Genomic DNA, 16,221 nt, shown 5'->3' with positions numbered 1-16,221 from the left:
TTTCCTTTCACCAAAATTTAAGTAGCTGTGTTGTGTAAGTGAAAATTCTCCTGCTCTTGAGGCAAGGAATCATCTTAAATGGTTGTTTTTAGCTCTCTTTATTCATTGTCACTAGAATCTGGGTTGGCTAACACATGCTTGCCCTTTTGTTTGTCCCTAGCCTAGACCATTTGCTGTAACTTAGTTATCTGTTTACAACCCAAATTTATTGAAATACAGTTTACTGTCTTATTCCTGGCTACTTTCTATTATGTTTTTCCATTTCTATTCAGAAAGATCGACTGGGTTTCCCATTGCAGGTATTTTGAGTTTCTAGCATGAAAGCCAGAATTGAGGTTATTGAAGCAGATCATCAAGGAATGTATCACTGGCAGGGTGTTTGTGTTTCTCAAACTCTTTTTTCCTCCCAGTTCACATTTTAACAGCTTATACTACTGATTTATTATTTTTGCTTTTTGTATTTCTAAGCAAACGGATTTGTTTAATTAAAAGAGAGTCTCTCACTTACAGCTAAGTAGGAGTAATATAAATTGATCATTTTTCCAAAAGGCAGTAGTTGCTAATGTATACAGAATGGTGAGCTACTGCAGTCGTTTATTAAAAATAATTTCACTACAAAAAGATAACACTGTATAACTGTATAACACAAAAAGGTAGCACTGTATAACACAGAATAAGGTAATTTCATTTTTATTGCTATTGATTGGTGCTGAGGTAATACTATACTGATGTGTGTAGAATATTTTAAATTCGAAGGTAATAGGACTTTAAACATTTTACCTTTCATTATTCCTCCTCTAGCTCCTCAGTATTTGCATACACTGCATTGTATATGTCTAGTGTCATCTGTTCATTAAAAAACCAAAAACCTCACTGTTGATTATTCAAGAGTATTTTCCTTTAAGATGTCAGATAGAAGCTAACACATCTGGCTGTAATATCACATCTTTATAGGGACGCATATTGCTAGCAGTCCGTTTCTTCATTGCCTTCAGAGATGGAAGATCTTCTGCATCTCTGCTCTGCCAATTTTCAATATATGTCTTGGGCAAGTGACTTAAGCTTGCAGAGTGCTTGTTCTTTTTTTTTTTCCCATTTTAAAGTTTTATTTATTTGACACAGCACAAGCAGGCGGAAGCAGCAGGCAGAGGGAGAAGAAGAAGCAAGCTCCCCGCTGAGCAAGGAGCCTGCTGTGGGGCTTCATCCCAGGACCCTGGGATCACAACAAGCCAAAGGCAGATGTTTAACTGACTGAGCCACCCAGGTGCCCCAAAGAGCCCTTTGTTCTTTACCTATAAAGTGGTGAAGGATTGTTTTTGCTCAGTACAGTACCTTTCTCTCTCTCTGTCTCTCTCTTTTTAAAGATTTTATTTATTTATTGATGAGAGACACACAGAGAGAGGCAGAGACATAAGCAGAGAGAGAAGCAAGCTCCCTCCAGGGAGCCTGATGTAGGACTCTATCCCAGGACCCCTGGGATCACACACTGAGCCAAAGGCAGAGAGACACTTAATCACTGAGCCACCGACGCATCCCTACCATTCTCATTATCAGAGCTCAGTAAGTGAATAACTGCTGTTAGTATTAGCTAATAGCAATATCACTAATAATATTTCCAGAGTTGGACACAACATTAAGTCAGTTAGCCTTCACCTTGATTATTCTGGAATCCCATTCTGTAATGTCCTTTTTTATGTGGTCATCCCTCCTTTCCTTGAACACTCCTGGTTATTTGAGCTTGGATTCTGACAGGACAGCTTTCTAGAGGAGTTCTTTTCATCTTCAGAGAGATGTTAGAATGTTTAGTTAGTTAGATGTTAGAAAGTTCATTGTTGGGATCCCTGGGTGGCGCAGCGGTTTGGCGCCTGCCTTTGGCCCAGGGCGCGATCCTGGAGACCCTGGAGACCCCGGATTGAATCCCACATCGGGCTCCCGGTGCATGGAGCCTGCTTCTCCCTCTGCCTGTGTCTCTGCCTCTCTCTCTCTCTCTCTCTGTGACTATCATAAATAAAAATTAAAAAAAAAGAAAGTTCATTGTTAGAAAGTCTTACGCTGAGTAGAAATCTGTTTCCCATAATGGTTTTTTAAAAAAATCTTAATCCTGTTCTTTCGGGTTCATATATAATTCATCTAATCCTCATGTGGTGGCCTGTTTAATATCTTGGTACCTAAGTTTTTTGTTTGTTTGGTTTATGGTTCTTATATAATATTGAATAAGCCCTGTGCCTCTGCCTTCTAGATATCCCTCTAGCCAGTCCCATTCTCTTCATTTTGACTGCCACTGGCCTGCTTTAAGACGTATTAAGTATTTGATAAAGTTTTGCAATGACCTCTTCTATAGTCAGTTTAAGCTTAGTTATGCTGCAGTAAAAGAAGACCTGAAAGATCTTACTATCTTAATAACAATTGAAGTTTATTTCTTGCTCATGCTGTTTGCTTACTGTGTCATTTAAGAGTAATACTCCTTATATCCTCTTGCCTCCAGGCAAGAATCTTGTTGGTGGGGTAGCCCTGTCAGAGATTTGCTGGGCTCCTGATAGAGAGCAAAGAGTAATAATGGCAAAATGCATAATTAGCTCATTGAAGCCTCTGTTTACAAATGGTGTATGCTGTTTCTCTTCACGTTCCATTGGCTGAGAAATTTGCCACCAAACTTAAAATCAAATGGATGAGAAAGTATTCTCTCTCCATCTGTAGGAAGTACCCAAGTCACATGGCTGCACTTGATGTTAATGGGACAGGGAGATACAGCGCATATTTGGGAACAGATACAATCTACCTTACCACTTAATTGAGGTCTTCTCCCTTCTCATAATCTATCCTCCAAGCTGGTGTTGGTTATATTACTAAAATACAGATATGTTTCTAAAATGTAATTATGCATCTATTTATACACATCTTTAAAAACTTTGAGCTATATTGGCTTCTTTTGGTATATTCTTCATTTGTGATTTTTTAAATCAGAATTTTAGTATATGAAGTGTTTGGGTCTTTTAAGTTTTATTGGTTTAGATGATGCAATCACACTTATTTTTTCTCTTCTGAGACAGTAAGTATGCTTGTTATTTTCCTAATGATAGGTTGTCCCTTTTTGGCAAAGTACCTGGCAGGATAAAATACCATTAATTTTGTTTTTACTTATATAGGCTCTGCTGATTTTCCTGTCTTTTTCTGATAATGCCCCAATTTAGATAGTTTTCATCAGTCTCTGCAATTTAGTGGGATTTTGTTATGTATTGACAATAAACTTCTCAAAGGTTACACTTTGTGTTTCAAGTTTAGGCTGCCTCATCTTCACTAATGGAAAAGGACCTAGACTGTGGAGAGATTATGGAAAACTAAAACCTGTGATCTTTTGCGGGAGTTTCTTCATTTGGCATTTTTAATATTGCAGCCTTAGTGGCTATTACTCCTGTGGTATTGTAATTGGTATAGTTTTCATAGTATACTGTATCCTTCTTACCTAACTCTACCTCAGCAAAATAAATCATTGGGTTGGAGAGCTGTTAAAAAAGAAAAAAGCCAGGAAATATGTGCAGTTCATATCACCCAGAGTTTTAGTGCTGCCTCAGTGATTTGCATTACATGTGGGATTTAGGAAAATCTTGCTTTCATATAGCTTTGTGGAAATGCTTAAAATGTCTGGCATAATGCTGTCAAATTGGCATTAAATGTGGTAGTATATTTTAATTTTAATTGTCTTAAGTTTTTTAGAATAAAACACATAAGCTGATTTTGATAGAAAGGTATTTTTTTCTTCTAAAGTGCAGATCACTGCTTTGCACACAATAGAAGATTACATGGGTTTTTTTGAAGCTCTTATGCTCTATCCTGTCCATACTTACTTAGGGAGACTTTAATCTGTGAGTATTGGACGTTTGTAAAACATAATGGCCTTTCAGAGTAGTCCACTGGTGCTGCTTTCCTAATAGATTGCCAGCATAGTCACCCCATGGTAGTTTATAACACAGCTGTAAAATTGCCTTTGGCCCAGAGCTTCTTGGTTTGCCAAGAGTTGGTGTTTAGAGGGAAGATATTTATTTGAAAAAGTACAGTAAAAATAACATGGAGAAAGTTGGAATTATAATTATGATGGCAGTAGCATTATGTTTGGGTATTGTTAGCTTTCAGTGTCTCTGGTATTTGATTTAACAGAGGTGAACATCAGAGGGCAAGTGAGCACTGTCCTTGGATGTGCTGGTTCAAGAATTTAAAAATAATAAATATTTTTAAATAAGAATTTAAGAATAATAAATAGTTTAAAGAAGAATTTAAAAATAAATAAATATTTATAATATTTATTATAAAATAAATAAATTTTTAAATAATAAAAATTTAAAAATAATAAATTTTAGATGGTAAAAAACCATCTTCAGTAGAGCACTATGGTAGTAGGTACCGGCCTAGTTGAAGAAATGGTGATAGAAATTTGCAACATTGAGAGTCCTTGGGTATAATGTAATAGAGCAGGAAATGAGTAATCAATAAATTTCCATTTTATTGAGTTGTGGCAGTGTGCAGTTCTCTAAAGGAAGTAGAAAAGTGAGTTTTTAGAGCTAAGGCGCATATTCTTTTAAAGGAAGAATCACTATAAACATTACGGACACACGTGAATAAAACCATGTATCTACTTGTAAATTTCTAGAGAGAAACGTGTTCACTGTAAGACCAGTCAATTTATCTATTTAATATTTTTAGGACAGAGAAAGGGTTAAGACTTTAAAACATAAAAAATTTTGTGGCTAGACGATGGGATTGATTCAAACTAAAAGTTTGAAATTAGAGGAGAGATTCTTTGGAACAGCAATAGGATGGACGTTTTCAGATAAAGGGAGTCCTACAAAAACACCTAACCTTAAAGAGATTTTGGAAAGGATGGAAATGACAGCCATTACTTGGCCAGAGGAGACAGCATCCACTAAGGCACAGTAGAAACCCAAAATAATGAAGATAGAAGGGATCAGTTGAAAAAGGTTTCTTCAGCTTTTAAATTATAGGACTTTTATTTGGTTGGGAATTGGGAATAATTTCTAGGAAGGAGATAATTTTTAGGAAGGAGGGTTTTTTGCATGTGTGTTTGTTATAGATTGGAGTGGTGAGGTAAAGGCTTTGATGCTGGTGAGGAATTTCTGTTAGGAAATTATATAAAATTTAGTTTGAGCAGCTCCATAACCAGATAATAACACTTAAAGTGCATTTTGATTCAGAGTGTGGTAGAGAGACACTGTTCTTGGACTTTTTAATCTTTGAAAACTGTCACATCTGCATAATTTGAGGTGCACTGAAGGACCCAGAGCCAGTGGCCAGTGGCCAGTGGTCCCATCTAGGAAATAGCTTGCTGAGCTAGATTGTGGCTACTGCTGTGGCACTTGTAATCTTATACCAGATCTGCCATGGCTTTGGGATTAGAGATTGGGGCTTGCCAACTTTGAAGTTAAATTGGTCTTGTAGTTAATTAATTAGAGCCATATGGTGTGGCCCAGAAACACATGTGTGTATGTGTTTGTGTGTGTCTGTGTGTATAAACACACACGGACACAAAACCCGATTTCATTTTCATTTTTCAGCGGCTGTTTTCTTCTTTGAAACATTGATTTTTGGGAGATAGGGGGGCAGGGAATTATTTTCTGAAGAGAAATACTTTCCTCAAATTATTGATTAAAGAATATTTTATAAATCTGGAATTGCATTGTGACGTTGTGAACTTGCAACATAATATTATTCTACTTTACTGAATTATGTCATATCATAATAGTAAGGTGATTTTGAAAATTTCAATAATCATGACTGGAGGGATCCCTGGGTGGCGCAGCGGTTTGGCGCCTGCCTTTGGCCCAGGGCGCGATCCTGGAGACCCGGGATCGAATCCCACATCGGGCTCCTGGTGCATGGAGCCTGCTTCTCCCTCTGCCTGTGTCTCTGCCTCTCTCTCTTTCTCTCTGTGTGACTATCATAAATAAATAAAAATTAAAAAAAAAAAATCATGACTGGAGTTCCCAAATGAACAACTAGAGTTAACTGACATTCTTTGCTCTATACGATGTTGGTTTGAAGCAAAGTTTTTGGTAAATGGAGTGTCTGATGGAGTTATATTTGTCAAGTTAAATATAAATTTTGTTCCTTAAAAATAATATAAAAGTTGTCAGAATATGAAAAGGGAAAATTATATTTCTCATGTTCTTTAGTTTTTATACTTTAGAATTATCTATCTTAAAAAGATTTAATTCTGTTCAGGTATAATTAAAGTATATGGACAGTTGTACTAATCTTCCTAAACTTCTTTGGCATTTATGTGATTCCCTACATGTTGAGTATCTATTATGATTTTAGTGTGGAGTGAGAGCTGATGGGCTATAAAAAAGGTGAAATATGTAGATTTTATTTTCCATCCCAACATTGAGTGTCTCCACTAGCTGTGGACATAAACACACAAGAAAATTCAAATAATTGGATGAGGCTGCCCACGATTAGTGGTTGTGAACATGAATAATAACACTATTGTGAATAGGAAAATACTCCTTGTATGGAGTATTCATTTCTCAGCTGCTTATTGAGCACCTACTAGTATAGAGCATAACATAGCATATTACATAATAGGCATTGAAGTATTTGTTGAACATTGCCAGGAAATAGGATACTGTGTCTGCCCCCAGATTTCTCATAGTTTCTTGGGAAGAAAGAGCCATAGAAATGAATTATTACAGTTTGGTGATAAAAGTGCTGATTTGTAGATGTTAGAATGCTGTGCAGGCTATTCTGGGACAAGAAAAATGAACAGAATTAAATTCGAGGAGGATGGAATAGGGTGAGATGGGAGAGGGATTCCAGGCCGAAGCAGGTTAGTAAAGATCAGTGGTAGTGTTCTGTGTGGAAGTCCTCACTCTAGGATCTGCTTTCGAGGGCTCACCAACCCTGTGGAATTATATGCAGTGTTTTGCTCTTCTATGCATTTTTCAGGAGAAAGAGTCTATAATAACTTTGAGTGGATTTATTTATACAGTAGAATCATGACCCAAAAATGATTGAGAACCAAGGGCTTAGTCCCTCAGTATTAAGCTTGCTCTTGAGCCACCATGGTTCCAATTGTCAATCAGGTGGTAGAAGTGTCTTCCTCAGCAAAGACACAGCCCTCCTCTTTCATTTCCTCCTATAACCTAAAGTACAAAACACCATCTGGAAATACTTCCTGTATTAGTCCTGCAGGATCTGTCTCTTTCTTTCTCTTTTTGACTCTGTGTGTTAGAGAGAGAGAGTGTGAAAGAGAAATTGAGTGAAGTTTGTTTTTTGAGTCAACTGTAGTTAAGACTAGGGAGATTGACAAGTGTAAAAATTGATGGTGATAGTTATTGAGTTCTTTTTACCCGTTTATTGAGTGAAAAGAAACTTCGTCCTCATACTTACTTACCCACCTTTACATCTAACCGAGCAGCTGATTCTCTCTTGACTTGAGGGTCAGTGCTACAGTACTCAGTGACTTCACTAATTTGATCCCAACCTTTTCTGGGGTTGTTGGTAACTTTGCTAACTCTCTGCTGTATCACTGCTGAACATGACATTTGAAGACTTTTTTTTTTTTATTGCCTGTCAAAGAAGTAGGATCTGTAGTGGGAACTCCAGGAGATTTGTTTTGTTTTTAAATTTTTAAAAATATTTTTATTTATTTATTCATGAGAGACAGAGAAGCAGAAACATAAGCAGGCTCCAGGCAGGGAGCCTGATGCAGACTCTATCCTGGGACTCCAGGATCACACCCTGGGCCGAAGGCAGGCACTCAACTGCTGAGCCACCCAGGCATCCCCACTCCAGGAGATTTGTTAGCATAGAGAGTTAGACTCTTAGGATTTTCATTAGCTTTTCACTCTTTGCCTTTGTACTTGAGTAGTCTTGGCTGTGTGCTATTCCTTTGCCCCCAACCCCTTGTTTGTACTGAAATGAAATAAGCAAATAGAATTTGTGGCTTTTACTTGATAGAAGCACAAGGGTTTTGAAATAAACTTTACACTTTCTTCTTTACTCAGGGATATTTTATCTATTTTTCTTTTCATATTATACTATCTAAAGCCTTGTTTTTTTTTTCTGTCCTTAAATTGTAAATTCATGTTGTTTTTCCTGTTATTAAATAAATGATTCTTTTGAATTTTGGCCTTAAGACGTATATGAGAGTATGAATACTTTATTTAAAGTGGTATTTATTAAGTGAGGACGTGTGTCAGTAGAAGACCACATTTAGTGTTGATGTGGTTCTGTACTTGTTAGATGCCCCATTGCTTTCATGTTAGTTAATAAGCATTATCGATTTTTAAGAATACCTTCAACTTAATAAACAGCCCTTAGAGAATAAAGAAACATTAAATAGGCTCATCAATTACAGGATTCAAGTGGACTTTGAAAATGAGGAAGGAATTGGAGAAATGTGACAGCATGAGAGTTAATATATGTGATAAATGTTGTGGAGATATATACCTGGACTTACCACTCTACTATCAGTTAGCTGTGTGACTTTCTGTAGGTGACATTTTCTGTGCTTTAGCTACTTCATGTACAAAAATTGACATGTTTAACATCCATCTCATAATAGATATTATAGTAATTAAATGCTATACTGTGCCTGGTAATGAAATGTAGTCTTGGTAGTAGGGATTCTAGTGGTAGATATTGGTAGTATTATTGGGGGAAGGAACCTGTTACCAAACGCTAGAGTTTTTCAATGGAAATATCTTTCCATCTGTCCATCCATCCTGCCTGTTTGCCTGCCTGAAAAATACAGTTAAGTCTCTGAGCTAGGGTATAAACTGTGGAGATACTTTTTCAGTTTTGCTTCTTGAGTACTTCCATGTTATTGAGTATTCCACATTTTCTATTCTAACTTTAATGTAGTCACGTAGTCTTTAACCCTAAAAGCAAGTTAATTTATAATCTTAGGAAAACAGATTGAGTAGCTTTGAAAATGATTTTCTACATTGTGAACAAGGAAGATTGTAGAGATTCATTTTCAAAATAAAAGCAGTTGAAGCCAGTGATTTTTTTGATGCAGCAGTGCTCCAAATTGGCCTCTGCCCACAGGGATTTACATGTGGCCAGCAGAAACTATTGCCGTTTACTAACCCATCTAACCTGTAATGAGTTGGGTGAAAGCTTGTTTCCATCCTTCTTGATGGCAAAGAAATTACAGAGGCAAGAGCCATGTGCAGAATTGCCTGAATATTGAATAAAGAATTGCTATATAGCTCTTTTACAGGTAGATTGAAGAATTACATCCAACTTTCTGACAGTATTTCTTACAAAATATGTGTCATTTCATTGAATGATTTTAGGGATTACTGTATTTCATCAATTTCAAAATGTACATTTTCTCCCACATTTTTATATTTTAAAAATCAGGGATACTCCTTGCAAATGATGGCATCTTGGAATTGGCCAGATGGCAATTATGATATAGTTGTCATATGCCTGCACATGAGTGAACTTGGTCAGAGCTGTCTATATTGTTGTCACTTCAGTTGAATTGTGTGCATTTTTGGTATTATATGAGTTGAGTTCAATTACCATTAACATGTCTTCGGAAAGATTTACCCTATAATTTGACATTGAAACATAATGTACATAATACAGCTTGGAAGCAGAAGTGAGGCACACCTTAGATATGAGGGAAGCTGATAATTGCCATTGAAGAAATGGCTTCCGTTCATTGTTTCCTGCCAAGCCATAGCCATGTGCTTCATCACACCTACAAAAGAAAATACCTGGAACGCCTGGGTGGCTCAGTGGTTGAGCATATATCTGCTTTTGGCTCAGGGTGTGATCCCGGGGTCCTGGGATCGAGTCCCATATTGTGCTCCCTGCATGGAGCTTGCTTCTCCCTTTGCCTACATCTCTGCCTCTTTCTCTGCCTCTCTCGTGAATAAATAAGTAAAAAGTCTTCAAAAAAAAAAAAAAAAAAAGGAGAAAAATACCTAAGTAGAAGAGGTTCTGCGGTGCTTCTGTTTTCTGTTTCTGAGGTCTCTGCTAAAGCATTGCATGTCACATGTGAAGCCAGAAAGCCAGCATTAAAACTTGTGAAATGAGCATCACTAACTTGGAAGAATACCTTTGAGGTACTCCTAAGGAGTGCTGCCTATATCCCCAACATTCTTGATGACCCAAGAATTGAAATAGGGCAAAAGTGTGTTTGGATTTAAAGTAATTTGGAAGCTTAAGACATTTCAGGAATATATCAACCAGTTAATTGTGCATAATTTTTTACATGTGCAAGAATAATACATAATAGAAATTTATGCCCAAATTCAGAAAGTCCTTTCAGCACTTTATAACGTAAAAATTTAAAGTGAGAAGAAAACCTTTTTGAAAGTATAATTAGTGATGTTTTTATTTTTAATAGTATAGCTCATCTGCAATTATTTGATTCAGTGACTTGCTAATTTGTTATTGAAACTATAAATATAATTCTTGGTGTAATTATTGTAGGTGTCTAATGGATAAGAACTTCGTTAGGATTGGGAAGTGGTTTGTCCGACCCTATGAAAAAGATGAAAAACCAGTCAACAAAAGGTGAGTCTTATACTTTTAAAGTTTTCGTTCTTTTGCTTGACCACAACTATGTTGTAGGAAGTGGTGGAGGAAGCAGCTAATTTATTTTCCAATAATCTTAGTAATTTAGATGTGTTAAAATAGATTGCTGAATCACATTTTATTAAATATTTTCTTAAATTTTTGTAAAATATTGGAAATTGGACTAGAAAGATTATCAATGACCCATGTCTATCGAGCCCCTTCTTACTACACTATTTGGAATTTAAAATATTCTATTTTGTTATTTTTATTGTCCTTTTTAAAGTCTTTTTACCTGAAAGTGTTATATGTTGTAACTTTAAAAATAGTCAACTGAATTTAAATGCTGATAATTTTTATAGAATTGATTGATGCTCCTTAAAAGTTGGTGAATAGTTTTTTGAGATTTCTCAAACTAGGACTATGAATTACTTTCTGAACAATCCTAAACTTTTAACCATCATTTATTGTATGCATGGCTTTAAAAGCAGTCCTTTATACTGAGCAAGCATGCAATTTTAGATCAGTCAAACCAGGATCAAAAACCAAAGCCTTCAAAACCAAATATTTACTTCATTTACCTATGAACACAGCATAGACTTATTTGAGTCATAAGTTGATGGGTGATTATTTCATTTCTGAAGAGCAGCACACACAGTCTCAATTCTATTTTGCTGTGTGTGAACTTGCCCCAAGCTAAGGATTCCAGCTTTTGGCTGCAGATAAGAGCTGTTGAAGTGTGTTACATGGTAGCTCTAAGGTTGGTAGTTTTTAGGTAGTTTGCCACAATTTTGGTTGGCAGCTCTTGCCTATTTTGGAACTTTTACTTTCTTGTTTCTACCAGTGATTTACTTAACATTAGCAGCCTTCTCTCCAACCTGTATGTCTTAAAGCTTTGATGAAGTGATTGTGTTATCTCATTAACCAAGCCTGATTTATAAAAATTGGGATTTCATTTTTCAAATCAGATAAATTAGGGACTGGCATTATTATTATTATTGCCAAATCACCATCAACTTATTTAAAATAGTTTCCCTTTTTCTTAGTACATTTCAAATCCTTTAGGATTTATTATAAAAATTGTATTTAAATAGGAAGTAGGTGTTATGTATAACAAGGTTTGCCTGAAAAGGATAATAAAGCTTTTTAGAAGAGTAGTGGTGTTTATGGGTGTGTAAAAGTGGTTTTGTTTACAGATACCTTGATAGAAAGGAATTTTTTTCCTTTATTTATATTGATTTGGTCTAACTAATACATTTGTTCTGTGGACATGATATTAATGTTTCCTTATATTTACAGAGGATGTTGATTTTCTGAGTTAAGTTGGGCTTTCATGTTGATAAGCGAATGGTTGTATGTGGAGTTGCTTTGGCACAGTGATACTTACCTTTCATTCCTGTGTGCCTCCCTATGCTCAGTGTATATTCTGACAGCTGGCCAGATGCTGAACTAACAGAGCCAGTCCTAAAACTTTTGAACAGTAGGTATAAGCATTTGTATGATGATTTCACAGTAATTTAGAGGTGAAGGGGAAATGTGGAAATAAAATAGGGATTGAAAGAGTAGCAGTTAGTATTTTATTAGTAAAAACTAGTGTTTGAAGTCAAATGTAGTTACCAAATATGTTTTATATAACATTTATATATCTTTGCACTTCATTTACATCCCAGAGGTCTTCCTAACTTCAGCAAATCAGATGTAAATAATACTTATATAGTATATTTAGATATTTGATTTGCAACTGGAAGGCTGTCGATTTCTGAGTAATGTAATTGAATTATCTTGTTATCTTTAGATTTTTTTTTTACCCATGGTTGAATGTGGAACTCATTTTATTTTAGTATAGAAATGTTAATGATCTTGAAAAGCCATTTTGGGGGTATTGCAACAATTGCCAAAATTTTAAACTAAACACTCAATTTAAAAAAGTTGGCATTTGCTGGGGTGCCTGGGTAGCTCAGATGGTTAAGTGTCTGCCTTTGGCTCAGGTCATGATCTCCAGGTCCTGGGATGGGATGGAACCCTGCATTAGGCTCCCTGATCAGCCAGGACTCTGCTCCCCACTCCCCTTCAAATAAATGAAATAAAACCTGTTTTTAAAAGTTGGCATTTGCTATAATAAAATTTTGTTAGGTATGATGATTTTATCCAACTTTTATTCTCTGAATGGAAAATAGAGCCTCTTGGGATGCCTGGGTGGCTCAGCAGTTAAGCCGTTGCCTTCAGCCCAGGGCATGATTCTGGAGACCTGGGATTGAGTCCTGCATTGGGCTCCCTGCATGGAGCCTGCTTCTCTCTCTGCCTATGTCTCTGCCTTCTCTCTCTCTCTCTCTCTCTCTCTCTCTGTGTCTCTCCTGAATAAATAAATAAAATCTTAAAAAACAAAAACAAACAAACAAAAAAACCAAGGAAAATAGAGCCTCTTGTTGAATGCTGAAAAGCTGAAAACAGAACCTTATAGTGGTCATTTTGGATGAACAGAGAGTGATGCTGTGGAGGAGTCCATTTAGATTTAGAAGATTGGGGATCACATCCCATGCCTCTCCTAAGAAGTTACTTGCTTTTGGTCAAGTTGTTTAGTTTTCCTGAGGTGAACTTTGTTTTTGGCTGTAGGTAAGTTGATTATAGTAATTACTACTACTACTAAAGGGTTATTGTGAAGATTAAATGAAATAATTTATGTGGCTAGTTTTATACTTTAGTTGAGAAAAAGCAAAAGTGCTAAACAAATTTTATGTACAAATTTGTATTTTTAGGAATGCTCTTATTTGATGCCATTAGATACAAATAAGAGAAATATAGTTTAAAGAATAGTATTCTAAGTATAAAGTTAAGTAGGTCTAGCATATAGATACTTTTGTTCAATAGAATAAAATATGATTTAACACGGCATATTTTATGGTGCTAAAATAATTCTAATAGTGTTGAAAATGAATATATTGATGAATAGATTTCATCTGTTGGATTAACAGCATATGATTTCTTGAACTGTAATTTCTCCCTGTATTGATAACAGCTAAATTTGTGGACTGTAATAGTTCATAATGTTTGATATGATATGATGGTTAGGATAATTTTAGAAAAATTGTTATATATGTATGTGTGTATCAATTTGAACAGGCAGATCCAAGAAGACAAATTTGTTCATACTATTTTTTTCTTTATAAGTGACACATCTTTTGTTATTCATATCCTTAGGAATATAATAAGTGGGAAAGAAAACTTTGGCTTACTCCTAAAGAGTTGTGACAACTGACATAAAACATGTAAAGTTTCTGGGTTTCTAAAGTATGTTAAGCTTGAAAAAAACTTTTCCTACCATGATATGCTTAAAAAAACCAGTGTGGGGGAGGGGGGGCAGCCCGGGTGGCTCAGCGGTTTGGTGCTGCCTTAGGCCCAGGGCCTGATCCTGGGGACTCAGGATCGAGTCCCACATTGGGCTCCCTCCATGGAGCCTGCTTCTCCCTCTGCCTGTGTCTCTGCCTCTCTCTCTGTGTCTCATGAATAAATAAAATCTTAAAAAAAAAAAAAAAAACAACAACCCAGTGGGGGCGCCTTGGTGGCTTAGTCAGTTTGGTGTCTCCCTTTAAGTTGGGTCCTGATCTCCGAATCTTGGGATTGAGCCCCACATTGGGCTCCCTGCTCAATGGGGAGCCTGCCACTTCCTCTCTTCTCTGTTGTTCCCCCTACTTGTGCTTGCTCTCACTCTCTGTCAAATAAATAAAATCTTAAAAAAAAACCCAAAACCCCAAACAGTCAAGGGACACCTGGGTGACTCAGTTGGTTAAGCATCTGCCTTTGGCTTGGGTCCTAATCTCAAGGTCTTGGAATTGAGCCCCATATCGGGCTCCCAGCGCAGTGAGGAGTCTCCTCCCTCTGTCCGTCCCCCACCTCGCTTCTGTTCTCTCTCTCAAATAAATATATATTTTTAAACCAGTGAAAAATTTATTCCTTCAAAATAATTTAGAAATTATTCATGGACATTCTATGTAGAAAGCCCACATTTGATTAATACAGAATTTGAAGTTTATACACTTTTTAAAAAAAGATTTTATCTATCTATTTATTTATTTATTTATTTATTTATTTATTTATTTATTTATGAATGATAGATATATATATAGAGAGAGAGAGAGAGGCAGAGACACAGGCAGAGGGAGAAGCAGGCTCCATGCCGGGAGCCCGACGTGGAACTCGATCCTGGGACTCCAGGATCGCGCCCCGGGCCAAAGGCAGGCGCTAAACTGCTGAGCCACCCAGGGATCCCCCACTTTGTTTTTTGAATGCTAATTTTAGCAAAATAATTGATTTCTCCCAGTAACAGTTTGGACCTTTGATTTTTTTTTTTCTGGTATCAGGTGTGTACAGTAGTTGAGTTAACATAAATATATACTTGCTAGAGCAATTTTTGAATTGATCAGTCATTTCTTCTCATGGGTAAACCTACCCGCTCTGGGATGATACTCTAAATAGCCTTATAATACTTTTAAATACTCTAATTACTTTTGTCTGTGTTGTTAACAGATATGCATGTGCAGGAGCTCACACACAATTGTTTAATGGCTTTTGTGTTGTTTTGTCTGTGTATCTTTTCTACTTTTAAGTCAGATATTATTTCTTTAATTTCTTTTTTTATGTTCCTACGCTACCGCACCTATATATTCAAGAAATACCCTTCCCTTTTGATTTTAGTAGAAAAAAAATAATTTTATATAACAAGATGAAATACTTTGATTTAGGAGAATATTTAAAGTACTTTAAAGCTTCCCTGTCCTCCCTTTCCTCTTCTCAGGGCTCTTCCTGTCCTCTTTCCTGTACTTTTTTTTATAGTGGCCCAGTTATGTTTCCATCTAGATGCACAGATGAAAAGGCAGGGAAAGGAATCTCTCATCTAGAGTATAAGCAGACATGTAAATAGGTACTTACAATGTGAGAGATAAATGGAGTCTCTTCCTGAAAAATGTCATTGGTGACATACCTTTTTATCAGTTTTTATCATAAATTTACTGTTTATAGGTGTGGCCTTTTGCCACGTATATTATAATGAGGGCTGGCTGATGGGAAATCCATAAAAGAATATTAATGGAACACTTTGGACTTATCTAATCATGCATCATAGTTTTACAGTTTTTTTTTTAATCTATAAAATATGTAGTCATTTTCTGCTGGTTTATCTGATGGAAGGTATAGTAGAAGATACTCTGTATTTTGTCACTTGAATATATTTGAAAATTGCGTGCAAAGTGAGAAGAGGGATGCAGTTGAGTCTTGAGAAGCGGCGGCATTTGCAGGGAGGAATACATGAGGAGACTAAGAAAAGTAAATGAAAAATGAGAGCCAGAAGGGTTGGTGTCGCCAAAACCATAGATTTTTAAAGTTTCATAATTTGCCGTGGCTGCCATACAGGCCATGGAAAACACGTACTAAAAGGATGGATAGCTTTGGCAGTTATGTAGGCAAGATGACTATACCTTGAGCAGTTTCAGTGGAGTGGTAAATTTGAAGTTACAGCAGCTTGAGTTATAAATGGGGGTTGAAATGAAGATACTGTGAGTGTAAGATTCTTGATATATTTGTCCAACTAACTGCAAAGGAAAAAATTGCTTCATCTAGGAAGGGAGGAGAGAAACATGTAAGATCCTATGATAAAACTTAGTGATACTGTCTGTGGTT

The 16,221-nt window shown here is 36.2% G+C and overlaps 1 protein-coding gene across 6 annotated transcripts in view; it reads left to right on the top strand.

Moving 5' to 3' along the window:
* The window catches only part of MED13L (mediator complex subunit 13L), a 295,303-nt gene that overhangs the window by 152,049 nt on the left and 127,033 nt on the right, over window positions 1-16,221 (top strand). For all 6 annotated transcript variants that reach the window (XR_005379205.1, XM_038575206.1, XM_038575205.1 and 3 more), the window contains one exon: window positions 10,465-10,548. Coding sequence is in view for 5 of the 6 variants with exons in the window: in XM_038575206.1 (XP_038431134.1) it covers window positions 10,465-10,548 (84 nt within the window). In the remaining variant the exon portion in view is untranslated. The remainder of the gene's footprint in view (window positions 1-10,464; window positions 10,549-16,221) is intronic.

This window comes from Canis lupus, chromosome 26 (assembly GCF_011100685.1).
Source record: "Canis lupus familiaris isolate Mischka breed German Shepherd chromosome 26, alternate assembly UU_Cfam_GSD_1.0, whole genome shotgun sequence".
Classification (NCBI taxonomy): Eukaryota; Metazoa; Chordata; class Mammalia; order Carnivora; family Canidae; genus Canis; species Canis lupus.
This window is presented reverse-complemented; position numbering and strand designations above follow the sequence as displayed.